This window comes from Psammomys obesus, unplaced genomic scaffold, assembly GCF_907164565.1.
Source record: "Psammomys obesus unplaced genomic scaffold, mPsaObe1.curated_primary_1811, whole genome shotgun sequence".
NCBI classification, from domain to species: Eukaryota; Metazoa; Chordata; class Mammalia; order Rodentia; family Muridae; genus Psammomys; species Psammomys obesus.
The window spans coordinates 10,782,899-10,807,174 of record NW_026592510.1 but is presented as its reverse complement, the minus strand read 5'-3'; the positions used below and the strand labels follow the sequence as shown (position 1 = coordinate 10,807,174).

At 45.9% G+C, this 24,276-nt stretch overlaps 2 protein-coding genes and 1 long non-coding RNA gene across 6 annotated transcripts in view; 1 reads left to right on the top strand and 2 right to left on the bottom strand.

Annotated features, from left to right (window-relative positions):
• Positions 1 to 2,161: 2,161 nt before the first annotated feature.
• LOC129681707 (uncharacterized) lies at positions 2,162 to 4,485 on the bottom strand. Its single transcript, XR_008720877.1, has 3 exons — positions 4,417 to 4,485; positions 3,246 to 3,348; positions 2,162 to 2,381 (listed from the first exon to the last, which is right to left on the bottom strand). It is a non-coding gene; the product is annotated as an uncharacterized LOC129681707 (long non-coding RNA).
• Positions 4,486 to 7,746: 3,261 nt separating this feature from the next.
• Positions 7,747 to 24,276, top strand: part of Smarca2 (SWI/SNF related, matrix associated, actin dependent regulator of chromatin, subfamily a, member 2) — a 118,664-nt gene continuing 102,134 nt past the window's right edge. Inside the window, exons 1-2 of one of the 4 annotated variants that reach the window (XM_055613779.1) lie at positions 7,747 to 7,959; positions 22,959 to 23,219. In XM_055613779.1, coding sequence (XP_055469754.1) covers positions 22,995 to 23,219 — 225 coding nt within the window. In that variant the 5' untranslated portion in view covers positions 7,747 to 7,959; positions 22,959 to 22,994. Of the gene's footprint in view, positions 7,960 to 8,584; positions 8,662 to 9,699; positions 9,774 to 9,914; positions 10,297 to 22,958; positions 23,220 to 24,276 lie in introns of those variants that run through there. The other 3 variants (XM_055613781.1, XM_055613782.1, XM_055613780.1) reach the window with 3 other exon arrangements.
• On the bottom strand, positions 8,615 to 11,477 carry LOC129681946 (uncharacterized). Its single transcript, XM_055614172.1, has 3 exons — positions 11,383 to 11,477; positions 8,875 to 9,712; positions 8,615 to 8,773 (listed from the first exon to the last, which is right to left on the bottom strand). The coding sequence occupies exons 1-3, from the start codon at positions 11,475 to 11,477 to the stop codon at positions 8,615 to 8,617; spliced, it is 1,092 nt and encodes a 363-aa protein (XP_055470147.1).

Here is a 24,276-nt window from a genome sequence, read left to right as displayed (position 1 = left end):
GTGTGTGTGTGTGTGTGTGTGTGTGTGTGTGTGTGTGTGTGTGTGTGGAGGGGAGAAAGCCTTAGTGAAATCCTTAGTGAACGTGTGTTGCTGTCAATGGGTACGGCCACGCCAACCTCAAATCGGTGGGATAATGGCAAAGCTTTCTTCTTAGGGTGCGGCTCAGAGAGATGGCAGAGTCTTCTGATGGTCCCAGATCCCCCTGTTGATAATGTGGATAGTGTGTGCAGAAAAAAAAAAAAAGCCAGCATATCTTCTTCCCCATGGATGTTTACTGTCTGAAGGCTGCTTCCCCACAGGGGCTGCTCCTAGGAGAGTAGATAAACCTGCCTTTTTGATCCAGCTGTAGACCAGAAACACTGGCTCCCTGTTTATCTGTCTGTAATGCCACCGCTTTGTTCAGTTAGACTCAGTAGCTCTGTCTCTCTGTTCAGTTGCACATAAGGAACACACTGAGCCGCTGCAGTGCCATGGGTTCTCCATCAGAGACCCCAATCCATCCAACCCCAGCTTTTCTGCATGTGTCTGATTATCTTTCCTTCATTCCTTTGCTGCCCCAGTCAAGTCTGTCCCTGGAGCCATATTGGACAAGGCAATATTTTAGTCCTATCTATGAACAGACAAACACCCCCCCACACACACACACAAAACTCAGATTGCTTAACTCATTCTTTATCTAAGGTATCTCAGTCATCTAAGGTAATTTTAATAACTATTTCTGTGTTTACATAGTGCTGGCTTGTTTTTTTAATTGGATACATAAAATGTTAACAGTTTTATAAAAGTCAGAGGGAGGATTTATTTCTGATCAAAAAATTATTATGGGCCATTTAGGCTGCTTATGCTGCTTAGTCATTCTTACCACTTTCTTGAAGGAAGATCTCCTTGAGAATATAACACAGCCTATGGACTCATTGAAGAAAATATATTAATAAATATATGATTTATATATGTGAGCTTTAATAGAGTCAGCCTACAGTGGGCAAATACCCCAGCAAGACACCATATGCTAGCAAATAAAATCATTATAAAACTTGTAATGATTTACTTCTTTTTGAGTTGCTGGTCAATGGCATAGACCCACAAGCATTACAGGCTACTCCAATACTCTTGGCTACCCTGCAGAACTTGACAATAAGAAGCTGTTGCTGAAGATACTACATACCCGAATCACACGATGTGGAAAGTTCAAGCTCCCACTAACCTGGAAGTTTCAACTATAGTAGCCAGCTTTCACAGTGCTGGAAGGTGCAAAACACATTTCCAGAGTAGAATGTAGTCATGGATTTCACTTAGCAGTGAACTCCATAAGGTATAATAATGACTGGATTGACAAACTATGCCCACTGTTGGTGCAACCATAGTACTCATGGGAATAACCAACCAATTTCTGATTGGAATACGGCTCCTCCATTAGGAGAACCTATACCTGACACTTTTTATGGGACCAAGAACCTGTATTAGATAAGTCATGGGTCCTAGGGGAGAGTCTAATACCAACATTCTGCTAAATGGACAAGATAGGCTTATTGCTATACCCATTGATCAGTTAATCTCTCAACCCTGATCAGAGAAACTCCTTAGAGTAGAAGCAACTAACACAGAGACCTCAACTGGGCAACACTCAGACTGCGGAGTGCTCAGCATAAATGTAAAGTCTCTATCACATCTACCCCCACCCCAGGCTCCAGAATCTGTGTGGTCCAGGAAGGGGCAAAAAAATGTGAAAAATCATAGATGGTTCTAGGAAACAGCAATTTCCAGCCACCTCAAGATTGTTGGACTTACAACTATTATAGCTGCTTACGTTAAGACCCTTGTAAGCTCAAGCCAGACAGATCCCAGTATTGATGGGGTGAGGGAAGGTGGGCACCAAATCTCACAACCAGTTGAGGGGCTCCTGGCATTTTAATAGCTGCTATGAGAGCATCAAGCTTCTGAATGATGTGATCTTTGATAAGTTAAACACACTCTAGGACAGGCCTCACTACCAAGAGACACTGGGCAGCACAAAATGGATGCCACGGGAAAGCAAAAAGAGCAAGGGTCAAATCTCAAAGTAGGCAGATGAGGATGGAGAGGGTGAACATGAGAAGGGTTGGTACAGGGATTAAACATTATGAAAATACATTGTAAAAAATCTCAGAGCATTAATAAAATATTATTAAAATTAAAATCCATGTTAATATGATCACATAGCTTGGAACTTTAAATGCTCAGATGATTTATATTCTACCAGTGTTCTAGCATGGATCAAGAACCTTTTACTGATGACAAATAATTGCACATTTTTTTACATGAGAAAACATATAAGGCGAGTTAAAAATGCTGACTTCATCATTTAGTCATCTCCAACTTGCTTGATCATATTTCTCTTGAACCTAAAAAGGAAGTAAGAGGAAGTATGACTTGTGTATTTCATTAGTAAATTTGAGTTCAGTATTAATAATGTATTGGTTATATTGTGAAACACAAAGCAGAAATGATAAAGGAAGAAGATGAAGATGAGATAAAAACTTTAATTATCTTGCTAATTATGATTACATCATAGTATCAACCATGAATACCTCAACATAAACTGAATGCTTAAGTAAGAATTCATCATGAGCGATAGTTAATATCAATCTATACCTCAAGCAGTCTTGGGTAATTGTGAATATTTCTGACATGTTTCTTATAAAATCTAATTAGACCTACATTGTTTTACTTCTCAGTGTGGCTGCCAATGAATTCTTAGGGGCTAAAGTAGCAATCTGGAGCCTGATTTTCACCTGTGCTTGCCTTATTGCCATCGCAATCTTTGATTTCTTTTCAGAATCTTTTTAAGCTGGTTGCTTCATAAATAAGAGGGCTGATTGGTTAAAATTAGAAACAGTATATCATTTGTGAACCCGTTTAAGGTAGAACCTGAAAACCTGAGACGCTGACAGTGAGTGCCTAAACAGATGCCAGTGCCAATGAGGGAAGCGAAGGATGCCAGCATCCCTCCTGCCTATGGCAATCCTTTTCTCTGTGCTCTTCAGGTGTTATGCGTGGCATAAAACTAGTTTACTTCAAAGGCCCTGAAAAATTCTATGTTCAGTGAATATAATAAGTATAATACCCTTTTTTTGAGAGGAGTTTGTAGCAATCGAAATATTTCGAGATCATGGAGCAAAAACAGAGGTTCTAGTATTCTTCTTATATTGCAATGAATTGCTTTGCGTTCTTGACTTCAGAGAGCACAGTTTAAGCACATCACTTACCCTCTCTCATCATATGGACTGGAAAATGGGGCTAGTGCTACACATCTCATCTGGTTATAGGGATGAAAGGGTGTAATGTGAAGATCTTGGCCCAACTTCTCGCCTGTGATTTAAAGGAGAAATAAAGAAAAGGTTCTGTCAGGACTATTAGTGCACATAGCTGCCATGTCTGTGCTGCTGTTCCTTCCAGTCTGGTTCAAACAGAAACAAAACTTCTTGCCAATACTTTTTACACAAAAGTGCAGCTTCTTCTCATCTTTCAAGCTTCCAAACAAAACAAAATTTAAAAACCCAAACATTTTCAAGTCTTTTCTGCTTAAAAAAATATCATAAAGCTTGTGAACACTGTATAATTTTGTTCATCAATGCGATAATCACTAGTGGTGAAGACCTGCGGAATTCTCAGTGTTGGATACATTTATTATTTATTTTTCATCATTTCATTAAACAAAGTGGTGGGGTTTGTTTTGTTTTGTTTTTAATACGCCATGTTAAGCATTGAGCTAATTGCTGCGGTTTCCATGATGAACTGAACTTCTTTTATACCCTCAAGGCACTAGTGGAGGAATACCAAACAAATAATTGCATCAAAGTGATAAGTGCTCTAATGGAGGTGCTCATTGGTTGCTATGGGAGCAGAGTAAGACCTGCATCTTTTCTGTCTGCAATGGCACAAGGACCACTAGAAAGATGTTGGGTCACAGGGGAGTCTTAGAGGATCTGGAGTTAAGACCTGCATGCCAGAGAGAGAAATATGACCAATAAAACTCAATAGGAACCTGCAGGTAGACCAGCTCTCCCACATGACAACATTTGGGGAAAGTCAACAAGGCAGGTAGACATCCTGTCCCTTCAGGGCCTTGAATGCTATGCTAAGAAGTTTGAAGTTTATCCTAAGATGAATTGGGGATAGATATGGATTTTGAAATAGAGAGTTATATTTTCACAGAGAAAATTAGGGTGGCATTTTAGAGAAATGATTATGGAGAGACAAGATTTTTTTGAGATTGTTTATTAAGGGAGAAGAAAGAGAGAGACGAGTGTTTATTTCTGTAATCAGTTTTCTTGCTAATTCTAAATTCTTCACTAAATTAAATGTCAGCTGATTCAGTTTGTCAAAGTTCTGTTTCTATTACTACAGATAAAATACTCATTCTCTAAATGGCCTTACCTGCTCTGGCCTGAAGTATGTAATGTGTCAATCCAAACTAATACTCTGTCGGGACGAGAAGCTTCCAAATTTAGTGCACGCAGTTCCTCTTCCTAAGGGTGATACCAGTTTTTAAACCCAGTACCTACTTTATAGAGACACTCTCATCTGCCAAAGCAGACTTACATAACAAGTAAATGTGGGCAAGCAGACATGAAAAAGCAACTTCCACCCCTTGATACCAAGCTAGAAAGAGAAAAGCAACTTCAGAGAACACATTATGACTCATCAAAGTCCCCAAAAGAAAAGCTTCCTGGGAATGCAGCATCCTGTGCAGCCTCCCCGAGCCCTTTTAGCCTCTAACCATGGTTGCTTTCCTCTGATTTTCCACAAAACAAAAGAACTTCTTATTTTCTTCCTTGGCATCATCAATTGTTACACTTTGCTTTACCTCAGAGATGAAGATCACGCTACCTACTGTACACTCATTTTTTCATATGGAACAAATGCTGCAGCCTTTTCATTTGTCATGAGTTTAAGAATTCTTTGGTAAAATTCTTACTTGCTGCACTGCAAGCTACAAACAAGACAATTCTTCAGAAGAAAGACCCGAAGGGAGAAGGTGAGGCATTCTTAGGTCAATATGAGGAGAAAGGGAGCCAAATATCTATATTTAATCTGTACTCCAAACCACAGACTGTGTTCTTTCTTTCCCATACTCGTGCATGTAATGTCTGGGTAGCAACCCCTCCAAGTACTGCATCAAAATTTTATGTAAGCTGGAGAACACGCATCTATAACAAAGAGGTTTTCTCCCTACCTTCTCTCTGACAAAATATCAAAAAGAATGGCTCCTGGCCTTAGTGTCATAAATAGGATGGCTGGTCTTTCTAAGACTTATCATGGCAAGTGGAGGAGAAATTTTATTCACGAGAGAATAAAGGTAAACCCATGCTGGTCATGGTGTGGCATACCTGTAGTCCCAATAGTCAGGAGACTGGGGAAAGACCCAATGAATGGCAGGGCACTGTGGACCAGCGAGAGGGTGAGGGAGATGCAAGAGCGAGAGAAGAAAAAAGGGGAGGGAGGAAGAGAGAAATAGACACAGACACATATACAGAGGTAAATGGACAGGGAGAAATACCCACACACAGACACACACACAGACAGACACAGAGAGAGAGAAAGGTAGAGAGGGAGAAATGTACACACAGAGAAAGACAGACACACATAACAGAGGCAAATGGAAAATGGACAGGGAGAAATAAAGAGAGAGAAAGACGCGTGTGTGTGCGCGCACACACACACACACACACACACACACACACACAGTGTGTCAGCATCAAATTGTTAAACCTGGGCTGTGAAGTTGACATGTGAAGGAAACAAATTGGGCCCTTAAAGTTTAAAACCTAATCCTTGTTAATGAATAAAGATAAGCATTGTCATTAGGTTAAAGCCTTTTATTATACACAATTAGGTTCCTGGCTATATTTCTGTAAAGCTCAAACCTATTAGGCAGTTAGAAGTCAGTATTTAGATTATACATTTACTACACTATTAATTGGGTTTGGTGTTTCTCAGAATATACTCCCAGTTATTGTTATACTGGCCTATTCTCAGGCAGAGAAACAATTTCTCACAACCTTTGGGACCCACTGTATTCTAGTCCCTTAGTGTCTTTTGTTGTTTGTTTTGTTTATAAGTTCACTTTGGGATACACAGCAAACGTGGAAGCCAAATTTAACAAGCAAGTGACAGCAGCTTGGAAAACTATAAAACTATAGGGTGTGTGATCACTCTCCCTGCGCCATGAGAGCGGAGCCTTTGTAGGGCTTCCTACCAGACCTGGCCCCGTGATGGAAACACTTCTTTAATGAGCACACAGGAATCTGACATTTGTTCCCATTGTTCCTTCTCATCAACATACCCAGTACAGAAGCTTGGGAATCCTTAGAGTGGCACTTCAGACCCTGTTGCTCACACAGTCAATTATGTAAAAGTACAAACTGTCTTAAAATAGGATTTTAACCTAGGGTGGGAGGGATCCTCAACCAAATAGTCACAGTACGCTTTGAGTGACTAATTTAAGCCATTACATTGCAAAATAAGGAATAAATCATACTTTTCATAATACGACCACATAGGAGCAGTTTTAATTTTAAGAGTCAAGCACCTACATTAATCTGAGTCTACTATAATAGGCCCCTGATTTAAAATCTCCTAACATTCTTTCACACTTCATAAAACTAAAAATAAAAGTGCCTCACCAAATAGTGACCTAGGGTCCTGCAGACGCACTGTATTTCAAGGAAAACTGAAACACTAGCTCTCAAAACCACTACGTGCAGGCAAATTGCAGTTTGTAGCCTTAATTGGTCTTAAATGTGGGGTGGAAGAGAGAGGAGACTCTGGTCTGCAGAGAATGAGATTTATTTCCCTTTTAAATCAAAAGCAGATCCCGTGGTTCAGCTGCCCCTGACTCTCGGGCCCCACCCCCTCGAGGTTGTTTCCCCCTCCCATATTTTTATGTATATTTTACTCGAAGATGACAGGTGAGGGGAGGGGAGGGTGCTTCGTGCCTTTCAGAAGTAAACAGAGGGGTTAGGCGGGTTTATTTGGATGTATTTATTTACTAGGCGTCCCGGCCTCTCAGCTGTTTCTCGTCGCTGGCATTTGGAAGCTTGCAGTCCTTCACGGATGAGACAGATTTGGCAGGCTTGTTCTTTGTGCCGCCTCCTTTTCACTGGGGGTTGGGGATGGGTGGGAAGAACGCAGATTTATGACAGCCTTGTGTGTGTGTATGTAGGGGGAAGGCTCGAAAAAGTTTCAGCTGGTATGATAATGTCCATTTTTCCCCCTCGGCCAACACTGTGCCACAAGCAGCTTGGGTGCCACCCGGAGCCCTGCCCCCGCCGTCCCCGTCCCCTCCCTTTCTCTCTGCAGGCTCGAGCTGGCAGGCGCAGGCACACTTAAATTCCAGCACGGTGTCCACATTCCCCCGAACTACTACGCTCTATTACTACGGCTGCCCTCCCCTTCACTTCGGGGTTTTCCCCCAGCCTTCCCGGAGCGGCTCGGAAGCCTGCTGCCAGCCGAGGGACCTGCGGCGCCCGGGTCCAGCAGGGCTGCGGGCTGGCTGCTTGTTCTGCGCAGTTTCTCTGCTCCAGGCACAAACACGGCGCAGAGCCGGCGCCTCGCAGACACACACGGATCCACGCATACAGTAGAGCTGTCTCGAGCCACATTCTTGCACACCGCCCCCTACCCCCCCACCCCCCCGCGCGCCCGGAGTCGCTGAGCAGGGCGAGTGACAGGAGCGTCCCGCCAACCCGCGCCAGGCCGGGCAGGGAGGAGCGGCGCGCGGGGCCAACTGCGGTGCGTCTTCCGGCGCCCGTGGAGGCGGCGAGGGTGGGACGCGGGGCGGAGCCCGAGTTTAGGAAGAGGAGGGGACGGCTGTCATCAATGAAGTCATATTCATAATCTAGTCCTCGCTCCCTCTGTTTCTGTACTCTGGGTGACTCAGAGAGAGAAGATTCAGCCAGCACACTGCTCGCGAGCAAGGTAAATATAACTTACAACTCCTTTCTCTTCTCTTCTCGGCTCGGCCTCCCCGCCGCCGCCGCCGCCGCCGCCGAACCCCTCCGGCACCGCGCCGCCTTCGCCCCGGATTATGCATCCTTATCCTAATCATTATTTATTGTGCATGCTAGAAGACCAAAACAAACAGGCGGGCCAACCGCTACAACAACAACAAAAAAGCCCGCCTCTTCCCCTCGGGCCTCAGGTGGAATGCTCTAACGACAGCTCCCGGGTGGCTGTAGAAGAAGCCAGAAAGTTTCAACCTAACCCCGCGGTTCCAATAATAACAGTAATAATTACTACTTCAAGGGGGCAAGGGGAAGAAATCCCAACATGCCACAGCCTTGACCCCGGGCAGGCTGACGGCGAGGCGCTGCCAACTCAGGGTTGCAACACGCTCTCGGCCAGGTTGCATTCCCCCCCATCCCCTTAAAAAGCAGAGCTGGTGGCAGAAGGAGAGGGGTTGCAGGACCCCGGGCTTGGAGAGGGGGAAGACTGGAAACGCGACAGTTCATCCCCAGCCCCCCCCCCCCCAAAAAAAAAAGGAGGGGAGGGGAACAGGAATGGAGGGCGAGGAGCCCGGGCTGGCGGCCGGGCGCCAACCAACGCGGCTGCTCCTCGCCTCCCGGGGACTTGTTTAAAGGGCTCCGGCTGCGGGGACCCGAGCAGATCTTGGCGGCTGGAGTAAGTAGTCCGGGCTGGCGCACCGAGCAGGCGGCGGCCAGTACTGCGGGGTCAGTGCCTGCGGTCTCAGTGCCTGCGGTCTCGGAGTTGTCAGCTCCATTCCCCAGGTTCCCTAAGGGCAGGGGAGGGAATGTTGAGTGGTGACAGGCCTTTAGACCAAGAGGTTGCCCTGGGGACTGTGGCCATGGCGTCGCGGACCTCCTTGTCTGGTACCTGGAGGCAGCTCAGGCTGGGAAGTAGAAGTTCAGGGTGTCCAACCCGGGTCCCATTCCGAGGGTGGAAAAAAGCACCAAGGAAAGAGGTCCGAGGTGTCCACTGGGCACCGTTAGCCTGCCCTCCCCCTCTCGGGGTTTGTTTTCTTTTGCTTGGAGTCTTTCCTTGGATTGCGCCGAGGAAGCTGCGGCCGTAGGGCGCCTGGGATGGTCTGGGTGTCAGGGGCGCACAGGGACCCGGGAGAGCTACCGCGGCTGCGGGCTGGGGAGGCCATGATCCGGATAATCCTCTCTGCCTGACTGTCACAACAGGACCCGCGCGTACCCGGGCAGCGGCCGTGGCGTTCACCCGGGAAGGGGAAGGGCTGCAGTGGGGAGGGAGTGGGGGGTGGCGAAGGAGGGAGGCGGGGAGAGCCGGTGGGAGCCTCCTCCCCGCGATGACACTCACCCCTTCCTTCTGGCTCCCTGCTCTCGAGTTTGCTTTATTCCCATCCCAACCCACTTCACCCCTTCCCTTGTCCACCCCCGCCCCTCCGCCGGGCGGCCTTCCCTCCGGTTGGCGTTGCAAAACAGGGCCACGCCAACTGCAAAGGTGTCGCGATGTACTTCCCCAAATCACCGGTCCAGCGCGCCAGCCCCCGGGCGCCCTCCAGCCACCAAGCGCACACCAGCACAGTTTCCCTCTGTGCCCCGCACCAGGCCGCGCAGCCTGGACGCAGTGACATCGCGCCGGGCGGGGTCGAGGGGACACCCGCGCTCCGGCCAGGGCGCTCGCGCCGGTTTCCGGTACCCGCTGGAGATCGCCCGGTTTGTGGGTGTCTGCGTTCACTCCCCGCCGCCTGGATTACATTATTGTTATTATTATTATTATCCGGGTCTGCTTATTCGCTGCGGATGGCGGTGAGCGCGGGGCTGGTAGGGCTGCCTGGGGGGATGGGGGCGGAGGGAAGTTGGACACCAATCAACCCGGAAAAAAAAAAAAAAGTTTGGCAGGGCCGCAAGTCGGATGGAGGGGCAGTAGGGGGCGGCGGGCAGGCGCGAGCGTGCAGTGCGCTAGGGACCAGTGCGTGGCGAGCTGCGCGGGCTGCCTGCGCCTCCCGCTCGAGTCCTCCCGGGAGCGGGACGCAGACCCGCCGGGGTCTGGCGGCGAGAGGGCGGGAGGCGGTGGCGGTGGCGGTGCGTGCGGCGGCGGCGGCGAGGGCGAGGGCGAGTGCGTGGCGCGCGCGAGCGGCGGAGAATCAGGAAGTCACCGCGGCGAAGCGCACAGACATGTTTGATCGCCGTGACATGACGCGCGCGAGGGAGGAAGAGGAGGCGGCGGGGGCCGGGCCGCGGGCGCCGGCCTAAGCGGTGGCGTGCACAGACGCTCCCTCGCCGCCCCGGGGGCCGCCGGCCCGAGCCCCGGTCTCTCCTGCTCGCCCAGGTAAGGAGCCCGCCTGTCCCTCCTCTTCCCCCGCCGCCGCCCTCCCGCCGAGCTTTCTAGGTCTTTCTCTGCCGACACCCCCCCCCCCCCCCCCCCCCCCCCCCCCCCCGCTCTCGGGCCTTTCCCCCCCCCCCCCCCCCCCCCCCCCCCCGCCCATCTCTGGCTCGCCTTCTGTGCAAAGTCAGGCAGGCAATCGATTGCAGGGAAAACTTTCCAGCGGGAGGCACCGCGCGGGGGAGAAGGAGGCCTCGGGGGTGGCTGGCGTTGTCAGTTCTCTCTGCTCCGGGTCCGGAGAGAGTGAGTCGCTGCGTCCTGCGGCTGTTGCACGTTCAAACTTCGGGCCTAAACGTGCCTCCAACTCTTCTCGCGCAGGATTTACTTCATTAGGAAAATAAAATATCGCCAGCGGTCCACTCTCTCGCGCGCGGGGCAGTGGGGTGTTTAAAGCGAAGGAGGAAGGCGTGGGAGGGAGAGCGGGGAGGGGGGGTGGAGTGCAGAATCATTCCTCATTCGGTGTCTGCACCGGGTGTTATGTAATTTTAGTAGCACATGGGTGCGAAGCCCACACTGGGCTTCTCCCTCCTTTGTTTATATAACTTTTGGGGGAGTTTTGCCAGGCTGTGTCCCTTCTCCCCCCCCCCCCCATCCACCCCAGTGCGGTGGAGGTTGTTGCTTTTGAAGAAGCAGAGTGACTGGAGTTAAAGCAGTGTTTTGTAGAGGTGTCATCATTGTGTCCTTTCTAGTCATCACATTGGCACGTATTCCTTTGTATGTATAATAATGGAGCGTAAGGAGGGCGTTAAGGACACGCGTTTGTTTATTGCGCTGTGCTGTGTGGTAATGTTTAAGGGTTCAGTTAATTTTCAAACTTCTTTTTACCTGATTTGTATGCCTTGCTTGTGGGAGCACCAAAGATGGTTTGAGAGTTGCCTGGCGTTGGTTAGCACAAAATTCCTGTCCAACCTCCCAGGACTCAGAGAGCAGTGAGAACTCTTCTAATAGAAAAGGCACGTTCAATGTTACGTGTGCACAAATGCCCAATTCAGTGTATTCAGCAATATTTTCCTCCAGTTTGGGAGGCCTTACCTGAAGCTGCTATCCGTTCGGGACTTGACAGGCTCAAGGGCTACTTCTATACACACTGGGTATGAGGCGTGGCTGGGTTGATGCTTAGGTGTCATTATTATGCAAATAGGACACGCTCTTTCTTTTCAGAATCTAATTGCCGTTTTATTCCTCCAAGCTTGCTGACTTGCTTTTAAAATACTGCCTTTGGAGGAAGGGAACCCAAAATAGAGGGTGGGGGGACTTGGGACCAAGGACAAGAGGGTAATTGGGTTAAAGTACACTGTAAACTTGTATGAAATTGCCACAATGAAACCCGTTATTTTGTACTGTCAGTACACACTAAGAAAAAAAAATTAAAGAAAAAAACCTTAATGTAAAAAAAAAAAGGGAGGGGGGACTCCAAAATGCTCTCTTTCACCTCTGATGTTTACCTTTGAAAAAGGTAAATTTTAGACACCTGTTAGGTCTGTAAGACAATCATTAAAGTTGGTTGAGGGGAAAAATAACGCTCAGAGTAGAGGGGTCCATCTAGTTTTTGTTTGGGCCTTTGAAAAGTGAGGCCATATTGGCAGAAAATGCTTCTAAGTGCGTTAGGATTTGGGGTGTGAGAACCTTTGACAGAGAGGGGAGGAGGGGGCATCTCCTGCTGCCTGTCTCTCAAGACTTGTCTCATTCACAGCCCAGCATTGGCCCTGGCTGCACTGTGGTGTCTCACAGAAAACACTCACCACAGAGCCTGTTCAAAGCAGCCTTAGATCTTTCCTTTTGTTCTTTTGTAAAGTGTGTGTGTGTTTCATTTCTCATCAAGTTTCTTGAAAAGTGCACTGGCCAACACCTGAGGCTTAGAATTGACTGCAGTAAAACTGTGCTTCTTGTATGGTTAGTGCTTTTTTTTTTTTTTTTTTTTTTTTTTAATATTCCTGACACAGTATACCTGAAAAGTAATGCCTTTGCAGGTAACTATTAAAAGCTCTTGTTTCTTTAAACAGTTCTGCAGGTGGGGGTAAAAGAGCATCTTTCTCTTGTAGAGGGCAGCTTTGATACTCTAATACTGTAATATTTTGACAGTTCATTTTAATGGCTCATTGTATTTTGGAGAAGGACCGTAAACAGAGAAGTTTCATAAATTATGAAAGTGGTGCTGTCCTCCAGCCTTTCCAGTTTGTTCTCTCCCTTAGAAACCTTCCCTTGTAAACAAGGCCTTTGTCAAACTCTCCTAGGTCAGCAGCTTTTTGCTACTCTAGAGAAATAATAAATCACTATGTATGACATTTTGACATGCTGCCACAGGGACGACCGACTTATCTCAGGCACCAAGCTGAGGACCGTTTCCCAGTCTCAGCACTGTGAAGTCCTGCCAGCCAACCTGAACCAGCAGAAGTTTTGATTCAAACTGTGTCTCCTTTACATGCTGTGGGAGGAAGATGTAGGCAGTGAGCCCCTTTGCATGAGTGGCCTCAGAAAACCGTACGACACAGTTCCCCTCTGTGGCAATTTCTAGTGAACAAATGAGAAAATGCCCCTCATATGAAAAGCCAGATTTGGAGGTTACTTTTGATTTTTTTCCCTGTCAATAAAATTATGAACCATTGCATAAGTAGTGTGTATAGAAAGTACAGATGTTGGTAATTTATTTGGCAGCGAGTTTAGGAAGTTGTGAGGCATTTTTTTTTTCTATACAGAAAGTTGTGACTTTGTGTTTACCAGAAAACATAGGAGTCTGACACTATTCCTTGCCAGAGTTTATGAAAGAGCATATTTATTTGCCTAAGACATTTATTACCAAGTTAAATGGGATCTTGCAACCAGGATTTGAAAGACTTTATGTCTCTGTTACTGCTTATTATAATTTTATTATTTGTCCACATTATTTTACCACCTTTCCTTGAAAGTGCTCAGGATATAGCAGAACTTTCAAATACTAAAGATTTTATATATATAGTTTAAATACTTGAATAATTATACTTCAGCAAAACATATAAGTGTTCTGATAAAACTCCAGTAGCTAAATGGTTTTTAAACACCGACTAGAAGCCACTCGTTAATTCCCTCACGTGATCACCTAGAGTGATGCATTGGATATAGATGTAGATTTTGAGTTTTTATTTGTTTGCTTTTTGGAGACAAGGCCTTAGGTATGCCAGGCAGGCCTGGGATCCACAGTTTTCCTGCTCCTGTCTCTGGACTGCTGGAATTACAGCTATGTGACATCACACCTGGTAGGAACGACAAGACCCAGGTCTTGGTGCATGCTAGGCAAATACTCTACTAACTGAGCAGAGCATCCATAGCCCACGATTTCTTTCTGGACTTCCGGGCAACTTCATATGAATTGTGGTATTTTCCTGGTTGGCTGAGGCCTGGGGGACATTGTGACAGGTACAATCAGGCTGTAATTCTGTGTGATTTAAAGCATCCAGGAGTACTGCATTTCTAGGTGGGTACGCCTCAGTCTTGCACCAGTAAATGTTCTACATTTGTGCAAGCACTACTGTCTTAGAAACAGTATTTATTTAAAAGCTGTTTAACCTAAGTATGATCTGGGGTTTGTAACTGAATGGAGTACCCAGAACTTGAGGCTGAAATAAAACCTAGTTTAAAAGCCATTAAAGTGTAATTATAACTGCCTCTTCTTTTTTGAAAAACAAAACAAAAACCAAACAAAATAACCAAAAAAAAAAACAAAAAAAAAAAAACTGGATTTGGCACTTGTGAGTTAAAATTATGTTTAGAAAAGAAAGAAAAGACCAGAAGAACTGTAGTGTCCTGGCAGCCCGGTTACCTGAGGGGGATCCTCTGTGGGTTTGCACTCTGGTTGTGCTTTTCTTGTTTGGGATGCTTGTGCATTTCTTTGCCTGCTGGAGGTGGCACACTGTAGTTTCTGCCATCCCCCTGGGAGATGAGCCATCCCCGTGGAAATTGAATGTCTAGGAGGAAAGCCTCTCCTGCCCTCAGGCTTTTTAACAACTGGACACATAATAGCTTGGCAAATATTTGCAGCTATTCTGTGGTTTGCTGTTCTGTTCTGCAATGCCATTATGCAAAGTCCAAAATTCTGTTAAAAAAAAAAAATCAGTGGTAAGAAGTGATGTGTTTTCTAGAATGTACCTGAGCATCTAAACCCAGGCGAAGCAGGGGAACTGCAGAGTTCCAGGACACAAGAGGCCCCAGATCTCGCTTTGCAGAAGAGTCGAGCAGAGATGGGAGTGGTGAATACAAGTCATCTCAGATCAGAAGAAAGCCTGAGATCACATGGACTAAGCTTGGACAAGCCTTGGGAAGACCACGGTACCTGTTTTGACCTGGTTACCTGGCCTAAGTGGTCCCACTCAGTGAGAATTTTTACAAGATAAAGTTGGCGATTGAAGAGAGTCTTGCCTTATAGGCTGGAGCGTGAACCTTTCATCCAGTATCGATGGAGGCCTGCCTCACAAAATTCTGTCCTCTGTCATCTTACCTCTCTATAATTTTATTGTTTTATTTACATGCCTTGTCTGCATGTATGCTTGTGTACTGTATACATACCTAGTACCCACAGAGACCAGAAATTGAGAAAGAGTCATGAGCCACCCTGTGGGTGCTAGGAATGGATCCTCTGGAAGCAGCCAGTGCTCTTAACCACTGGGGCATCTCTCCAGCCCCTCTCAGAAATTTTGAGCCAAGGGTACTTATGAACAAAATTATATTTTGGATTAATCTGGTAACTTGTATATTCAAGTTCAGGGTGAGACTTGAAGATCTTAGAAGGCCCAGGGCAGTAATGAGCATTTGTATGCAGTAAGCTCGTGAGGTGTCTGTACACCTTCTGTTCTATCTGGTTTATCTCAAATCTTAGCTTGCTGGGTCCTTTCTAGTGCGCACCTGGGTTAGGTAGGAACTTGAAACTCAAAGAGGTTCGGTGGTCCTGCTGATGACAGACTCATAAAGACGTTACTGTCATGGATGTGAAGGATTCACTGTTGAGTTCTGAGTGTGACCGTGTCTGTCAGTTGGGAATGTTGGGTATGTTGAAGATCATTTGGGCTAGAGGTGTAGCTTAGTGGTACAGGGACTGACTAGCAGGTACTTATTAGGTTTATGTCCTAGGTTCAGTTCCCAGGGCCATAAGACTGCCCATCACAGTCTGGCCCACTCTGCCTATAAGCCTAAATGTGAGTTTTACTCCTATGGAGGAGTGAGTCTGCCAATCAGACTTTATTTTATTTTTTCTTTCTTTTTAAAATTTTTTATATTAATTATAGTTTATTCACTTTGTATCCCGGCTGTAGCCCCCTCCCTCATCCCCTTTCAATCCCACCCTCCCTCTCTCATCTCCTCCCATGCCCCTGCCCCAGCCCACTGGGACCTCCCCTTCCATTTGACCCTAGCTTATCAGGTCTCATCAGGATTGGCTGCATTGTCTTCCTCTGTGGCCTGGTAAGGCTGCTCCTCACTCAGGGGGAAGTGATCAAAGAGCCAGCCACAGAGTTCAGTCAGAGACAGCCCCTGTTCCCCTTACTAGGGAACTCACTTAGATACTGAGCTGCCATGGGCTACATCTGTGCAGGGGTTCTAGGTTATCTCCATGAATAGTCCTTTGTTGGAGTATCAGTCCCAGAAAAGACCCCTGGGCCCAGATTTCTTGGTTCTGTTGCTCTCCTTGTGAAGCTCCTGTCCCTTCCAGGTCTTTCTAGCTCCCCCTTCTTTTCTCTACTCAGCAGGGTATCAAAGCAGATGCTGAGGCTCATAAGCCAAATTTTGGGCAGAGTGCAGCCAACCAGGTTTTAAGGCATGCATTTCAAACTTTTAAAAAATTATGTTTAGTGCACAGATGAAATTTTCCTAGTAGAAACCATTGATTGTTGTCAGCAGCCTAAGAGGAGATTGCTTTGGAAAGGAGCCTTATGTGTCTGGGAAGGACAGGCAAGTATACACCATGCATGAGTGGTTTCACTTCAGGGTGATGCCCACTTTGAAACTAGCTTTTGATGGCTTGATTTGCTGGTTTCTTTTATGGCCGGTGGCCTAACAGTGTGTGCTCACCTGGGCGTTAGAAGTGAGTTGACCTTTGCTGGTCAGTACTCTGTGAGTCCCAGATTAGAGAAGTGTGTTGTTTCTGTATTGAAGGGGCCTCTTACATTTTGGATTTTCAGATAAACAGCCTTTATATGACAATTTTTTTTTTCTTTTAGGGAACATTGTCAGTCCTCACTGGCTCTGTGTAGAGTGCAACATTGGTGAACTCCTGTAGAGAAGTAACCTGGGTATCTGTGGTGGTGCCAAAGGGAAGCAAGGACCCTGCCCTGGCAGTGCTGGGATCCCCCAGGGGTTGGGGGAGCACTAATTGGTGCAGCACTGTTTGTTGTTACCTTCCTTGTGCAGCAGGCGGAATTCCTCCCAGTCTTTGCCAGGTCTACTCTGGGCAAGGACAGTCCCAAGGCAGTTTATTTAAAGTCAGGGCAGTAGCTCAGGCATGTCCTAAATTTGTTTCCCTGATTGAAAGACGAAAGGGGAGTTCACAGAAGCCCAGTCAGTGAACAGAGAAGTTTTCATCCAAGCATGTCTTAAAACATATATGACTTTGAGGTGGACGGAACGCCAGCGTGAATAACCATGAGCATGTGTTTTTAATGCTTTTCTAGAGTTTGGGTGGGACAGTGTGCATTAGCTTTAGGTGCAGTGTGGTTCTTAGCGCTATCACAAATCACACTGTTTATCAAGCTGCCGTTCTCGGGCCAAACAGCACTGTGGGCCTTCGTGAAGTCTAACTAGGAGGCAGACAGTCTTGGCCTATAGACCTTTATTTCCCTTTATCTTCACTGCCGTCCTACACACTGCCCGCCTACCTACACTAACGGTCCAGTTCTAGGCACATCGCTGCCTCTTGTGAAGCAGTTCAGTTCCCCCATAGAGAAGGGCACGCGGAAAGAAGAGAAGCAGCTCTTTCTGAACAAGGGCTTCTGAGTCAGCAGACACACAAAAAAGGACCCTTATCTTGACTTATCTTCCAAGTCTTATTGCTCTCCTGTAACAGCCAGAATGTTTGGAAAGATCTGAGTTGTTCTTAGGCCTGGAGCTAAGTTCTTATGATGGTCCACCGTGAGCCTGGCCCTCAAAGTCTTCCTGTCAGGGGAGCTGTGGGGAAGATTGGCTGGAGACTTGGGCTTTCTCCAAGTTTCTTTAGGAACTCTGGCGAAGTGCATTTTGGGAGGTGTTGTCTAAGTTAGTGAGCGCTCCCCAACTCTTCTTGTTTCTAGAAAGTTTAATTTTTGTTTTAAACCTCAAAGTCTAAGCAAGGAACTGCCATTTTTAATAAACCTTCCCTGAGTCCTTTACTCCTCTCAGAGTGTCATCTCTCTTACACTATAGCTTTGGGGACATTTAGCTGTATCCATTCTAGTTTTGGAAGATCTCTGTCTGTCTCTCTCTCTCCCTCCCTTGCTGCCATCTATGCATAAGTTTCCTATTAGGTGTTCTGTGTTCCAGGGTTTACAATTGTGTGTGTGTGTGTGTGTGTGTGTGTGTGTGTGTGTGTCCATGTGTCTGTCTATACTCATTGTTTTCCTGTAACTCTCTTCTGCCAGGGACACTCAGAGTTGGGAATAACTATATAAAAGGGGATCATTTGGTGATGGACTGACTAGGCATCATGGCCTTTTCAGGTAATGATGTCTTCATCTCAGAATCTCTGTAGGGCTTTGGCTACTCTTTACTTCATCACTTGATAAGTCAATATACTGTCCCAGCCAAGTCCTAGCCCTTGCAAAACACCTCTGCCATTGTTTCCATCTTTGTTCTTTGTCTTCCACTCTCTACCCCTGTCTGGCCCAACAATGGAACACATTGCAGAGGTGCCAGGCTCAAGCTGAGGCGTGTTATCCTGAAATCAGTGTGGTCAAGACTGGAGATTGGCCAGCTGATCTCCTGGCTGCATCCCTACGAGTCCCTGTTCCTTCCCTTTGTCTCTAAAGCAGTAAAGAGAAGATGGACATGATGGTTGTGGTAGTGGGCCTCAGAGCTCACGTGGACCATCCTTGCATGGCTCCCAGGGATTTGAACCCAACTGGGGCAACAAGGGAATGCAGAGGCGAGGAACACACATATGGACAGTAAGCTGGGATCGAATGGACTGGGCTCTCTTCTGGAGAAACCACAATGCCCCCGGCTGATCAGCATGCTTCTTATATAGAGTTGAACAGAGAGGCGGGGCTGTTGCATACAGCTGGACATTGAGGTGAGATTAGAGTCAGATAAACCAAGGAGGGGGTTTATGGTATAAAGCTGAATCCAGGAGGCAGGCTTGGTTAATCTCAGTAGGAGCAGTCCCTGAAGGGGAGTGGTCTGAGGGAGAGAAAGCTATGTTGAACATTTTCTGCACACTGTCAATATTTGCACTAGGACCCCCGAGAAGGGCTTTGCTATCCCTCTGAGCCTGGAGTATGGTGTATTTGACATGGCCATGCCTGTCCCATTCACTCAGGACTTCACTCACTTGGCCCTTCTCTGCTCCTTAAACTCAGCAGGAAAGGAGAGCAGCCTTGATTGGGTGGTGGTAGGCTTGCCCGGGGAGATACCCAGCTTGGTGTGTGCACTGGGAGTCAAAGGATCAAGTGTTCTATTTGGAGTTTTGGTCCTGTGACCCATGTGATTTGGACAAGCCCGGCTCCACCTTCCTGCCTTCGCCTTTGCAATGGGAGTCTCCTTAAATTAGGTGACCAGAATGACTGTGAAGCACATCAGGTGTGTTTAAGTCCTACTACCCACGTGTAGGCCCTGAATTTCCTGGATTGCCATGAGACAGGAGTCTTAAGTTTTGTCTGGGTTGTCATAGTTGGAGTGGTGACCCTTAAAATTCCTTGGAGTTGGACTCCTTTTAATATGCAGATGCTGGTGCCCAGCTTTTCAGGGGAAAGGGAAACTTGGGCTGACTGTGGGATTTGGGGATTGTGGGAAGTGCAGCCATGGCCTTTTATTTTTAAAAGCACACACTCCCCAGTTGTAAAGGCAAGAATGTCTGGGTGAAGAAGACAGGGTGTACTGCTGAAGAATCCTTGCCAAGAACACAGTGGCCTGGCCCTCAGGAGCCCTAGTCTGAGGCAGAGGGTAACGTGGCAGAGAGGGAGGGGACTGTCCAGCCTGTGTATGGGCGGCAGCTGTGGTCTCCTGTAGGCAGATTTCCCTGAGTGTGCTAACCACAGTATTGTGGAAGAGGTTGTTCCCTTCTGAGACAAGGTAACCCTCTGACCCCCCCCCAACCCAAAATGAAAATAGATTGTTAGCTTCATCACTTGTACAGAAATATTACCCAGGATGAGCCCTGCTTCTCTCCCACTACACTCCTGGCTCCTGTGGTCATCTCCTTATCTCCACCATCTAGTGCTTGGAGAAAGGAAGAAGGGCAAGGGTTTGAATGGACATCAGGAGAAAGCCGAGTTGTGGCTGGCCTAGGCTTGAAGCCCTCATTGCAGAGTCAGTGATAAAACATACTTCCTGCCTTGAGTGATCCCTGATTTGTGCCATTGTGCATTTGGACTAAAGAATAAAAATGTAGAAGAATAAGATGAGGGCTACTGGCCTCAACTTTGTTAGGCCTTCTTACCATGTGTACTTCCTGAAGTACTTGTACTTCCTGGGTATACCTTTGATGACCAATCCTGGTTTTTGCATAGAAGCCCATTCAAGAGCTCTAGAAAGCGCTGGATGGATGGGGTCTTTGAGATTCTTGGATAATGGTAGACACCAAGTCATAGATAGATAGATGGAGGGGACCTTTGAGATATTCCCATCCTAAGCCTAAAGAGAGCCAAGGGAATGCATAGAGAAAGTGATTTTTGTTTTGTTTTGTTTTGTTTTGTTTTGTTTTGTTTTCAGGGCACCAGAGTAGTAGACTTGAGACAGAACTCACATCTCTGTATTCTCAGTTGAGTTGGAGATCAGGCATCATCATCTGGAGAGTCTAGACCTTTATCATTCCCTAGAGACATGACCGAGGGTTAAATTAGACTGCTTCTCTTAGACCTATGCATTCATTACATGTGTGAGTCTATGGGTTCTCTTATTGTGTGGTTTCCCATGTAACATATTCCTATATTACCATTCTCCTTAATGTGCTCCATAACTTTTCATTTCCCTCCAAATACATTTTTCCTCTTTAAGAAGTTTTAGTTTCCTTAAAAAAAAAAAAGAAGAAGAAGAAGAATATTTGTCTGGGGTTGTATGTTTTTTACATTCTCAGAGATTCCAGATGAAAGTAATAATACATGCAGAATATAGTCATGGATTTATACATATTAAAAATGTAAAACACAAGAGGTAGAGCTATTAGGCTGACTTGAATATTTCTGTTTTCATTGTTCAAACTTGTGCCATATTACCAAAATACCTATTGAAGCTGATTTCGCAACAAACCATAACAGGAACTAAGTAATTTCCTCTAATTCACTGAAAAATAAAGGGGTGTATCAGTTTGTTGATACACACGGCAGAACATTATAACTTGTAGTGTCCGTAAATTGACGTCAGCTTCCTAAGTTTAATATGCTGACAGAACATGTTTGTGTTTATGTGAGAGGTAGGTGGAAGGCAAACGCAGAAGTTACTTCTACCTGCTTTGTTCATCGCAGACAAATACCAACAACAAATACCAACAGCAACAATGACACTTGCTTCTCAGGGTATTTAAGGTTATAATTCACCCCAAACCCTTCCTTCTCTGTTTGAAGAAGCACTGTATTGGGTTCCCATTTAAACTTCAGTTTATTCACCAGAGTGGCCTATGATTCTGCTTATCCTTTATTTATTTACATACCTTAGACAGCTCCAACTCTTTAGTTTTTATACACAAAATTAACTGAATCTGCTGGCCCTTGAAATCTTGCCTGCTGTTTATTCACTGAGGTTTTGTTTGTGTTTGTTTTGTGACAAAGCCTCACTGTAGCCCAGGCTGGCCTAGAATTCTCAGTGATCCTTCCTCGGTCTCCCAGCTGCTTCTATCTGTCATGCCTATCATCGGGTGTTTTCTGGGTCCGCAGTGCATGCAGCTGGAAGGTGTTGGGAACATGGGAGTGAAGAGCAATGCTTTGCCATCATGGGCCGTGCTCTCTAGAGATTCACGAAGGGAACAGAAGTGGAGCTGATGTGGCACTTTGGACTTTCCCTTCCTTCACCTCCCACTTCCCTGTGAAGGAGTTCTGTTCTGGATGACTAGGCTGCTAGTCTTACTGGATCTCTGCCATCACAGGGTAAGAAAGCGAGTCACTGAGAGGGGAGCCATTCTGTGTTTTGTGATGTTGACAGCAACAGTGTTTCCTTGGGTGCATGTGTGCCTACAGGACAGCACCTGACCACATAACAATTATTGTCATAGAGGCATTCAGCCATGTTGCTGGGATCGTGATCTTACTGGAATTTGGAGAACATCTTACTTACTCATTTTGACTTCTTACCGGAAGTACTGACTCTGTCAGTCCATCATTACCTAGTGGGGGAATTGACAGGAAGGCTTGGAGGCTGGGTTATGGAGGACTGTTCTGTTAAGTCTGGAGAAACAGAATGTCCACTCCCAGACACAGACAGCTACACCCTGGCATCCTTGACCAGGGGCATAACACAAATCATGGGCCTTAATAGTCTAAGTGGTTTTGGTTCTGTTACTTACCAGGGAGGAGGACCATAGCTTTGTCCATTTTGATTACTTCAGGCTCAGTAGATGTGATAGGTAGATAAGGCTGTGCAGTAATTTTGGATTTTGTTGTGTTTTTTTTGTTTGTTTGTTTTGTTTTTGTTTTTTACAATTATTGTTAACCGACTCTTAAGTACCAAGATAAGAACTCACCTAGTAATTGTATCTAAGTATATTTGAATACATATTTGTATGGTTCCTTATAGCTTCTTTCTTCTTCTTTTGTTGTTGTTTTGTTTTCCGAGACAGGGTTTCTCTGTGTAGTCCTGGCTGTCCTGGAACTTGTTCTGTCAACCAGGCTGGCCTCAAACTCACAGAGATCCTCCTTCCTCTGCCTTCCAAGTGCTGGGATTAAAAGTGTATCACCGCAAATGCTGGCTTTCTTCCTTTTCTATAATTGGGACTTCTCTTTTTATTATTATTTGACGGACTTCTCTTCTCCCCCGTTAGCCATCTAGACTTCTTTGTGAACTAGCCTGTTGGCTTATAAAAAAGGTTGTTGTTTGGATCCTTACTTGTAAAGGATTTTCTATTCCAGTGGTTTCAGGACTAGGGGCTTAGTGACTTCTGAGATGTCTAAGCCAGTCTATAATGGAGAGTTTCTGTTGTGTTTAGTAATAAATTTCAGGCTTGTTTAGATTTTGCTTATGTGTTAAATTTCAGTTGCTCCAGTGATTCTCTCTGTATCTGGGATGATTTATCATTGGGGGAATCACTTAGTATGTGTTTTTTAGAACAAGTGGTCTTCATAAAGACTGGAGCCCAGGGTTATATATCACATTCATTCAAACATCTGGAGGAGACAGCCCTGTTCTGTTTGATGTTAGTTACAGAAATGGTACCATCAAATTCTAACAACTGTTTTATTTGGATCTTAATGTTATGTTTAAAACATTCCTTCTTTTCTTTCCTTTTTTCCTCCTTTCCAACTTAGTGTCACTCTGCTGACTGGCAGGGCCGGGAGAAGTAGATGTCCACACCGACAGACCCAGCTGCAATGCCCCATCCTGGGCCCTCTCCAGGGCCTGGACCCTCTCCTGGACCAATTCTGGGGCCCAGTCCAGGACCAGGACCATCCCCAGGTTCTGTGCACAGCATGATGGGGCCCAGTCCTGGACCCCCCAGTGTCTCACACCCTATGTCAACAATCGGCTCAGCAGACTTCCCGCAGGAAGGCATGCATCAACTGCATAAGGTAAGATTTTGTGCACTGTCTCCCACCTGACCCGTCTTCCCAAGCATGGCTGGGTAGTGTTCCTGACGACTCCCCTAACTTTCTCCTGTTGTTAACATGTGGACCTCACTAGAAATTTGTCTTAATTTGCATGTTATTAAAAACATTCCTGTAATCCCAGTACTTGGGAGCTTGAAGCAAGAGGATCATGCATTTGCTGCCAACCTGGACTATGTAAGGAAATTCTGTCTCAAAAAACAAAAACAAACCAAAACTAAGCCAAATCTGAAACAAAAACCATCCCCAAAGTAATGTAAAACACACTTCTATTGCCATATTTTCACTGTTACAGACGGCCCAGTAATAAAGATGTTCCTTTAAAATACAAAGGTCCACCTTTCAGTTTGAACAGGCTTGGGGATTAGCAGGTTAAAGGCATTTTGTCTTGGTGAACGAATGCATTAGTAAATAAGACTTTCCTCTCATCTCTCATGTAATTTATATCACCTACAAATCAATATAGTGAAGATTATGCTTCCCTAAAAATGTTGAAATGTATTTGATAAAACTAGATCTTTAAGAGTAAAAGGGAATATCTTTTTTTTTTTTTTTTTTTTTTTCTGAAGATACTTCAGGGCCTGGAGAGAGAGAGAGTTAAACAGTTAACAGCACTTGCAGTACTGACATTGGGCAGCTCACACTTACCTGTAACTGCAGCTCCAGTGACCTGAAAAGTCCAGAAAAGGACTCCACAGGCACCCCACATGTGTCACATATATGTCGTGAGCATGTGCACGTGCACACACAAATAAATGAGAAAATAGACAAATAAATACATTTTTAGAAAGTATATTTTCGCGACTTTATTAAAATTAAATAGCTTCTGGGGAATTCTTCCCTTATGGGTTTGTTGAGATGCTTAGAGAGTTTGGGCTGGCCTGAGAGCCCCAGCAATCTTGCTCAGTCTCCATTGTGGTGCTTGACTTGCAGTGGGGAATCTTGGGAATTCTCTGTTCCTGTGCAGTGAGCAGTCTTACTTCAGTTCAGAAGACCTGCTTGTTGTCTAGTGATCCTTTAT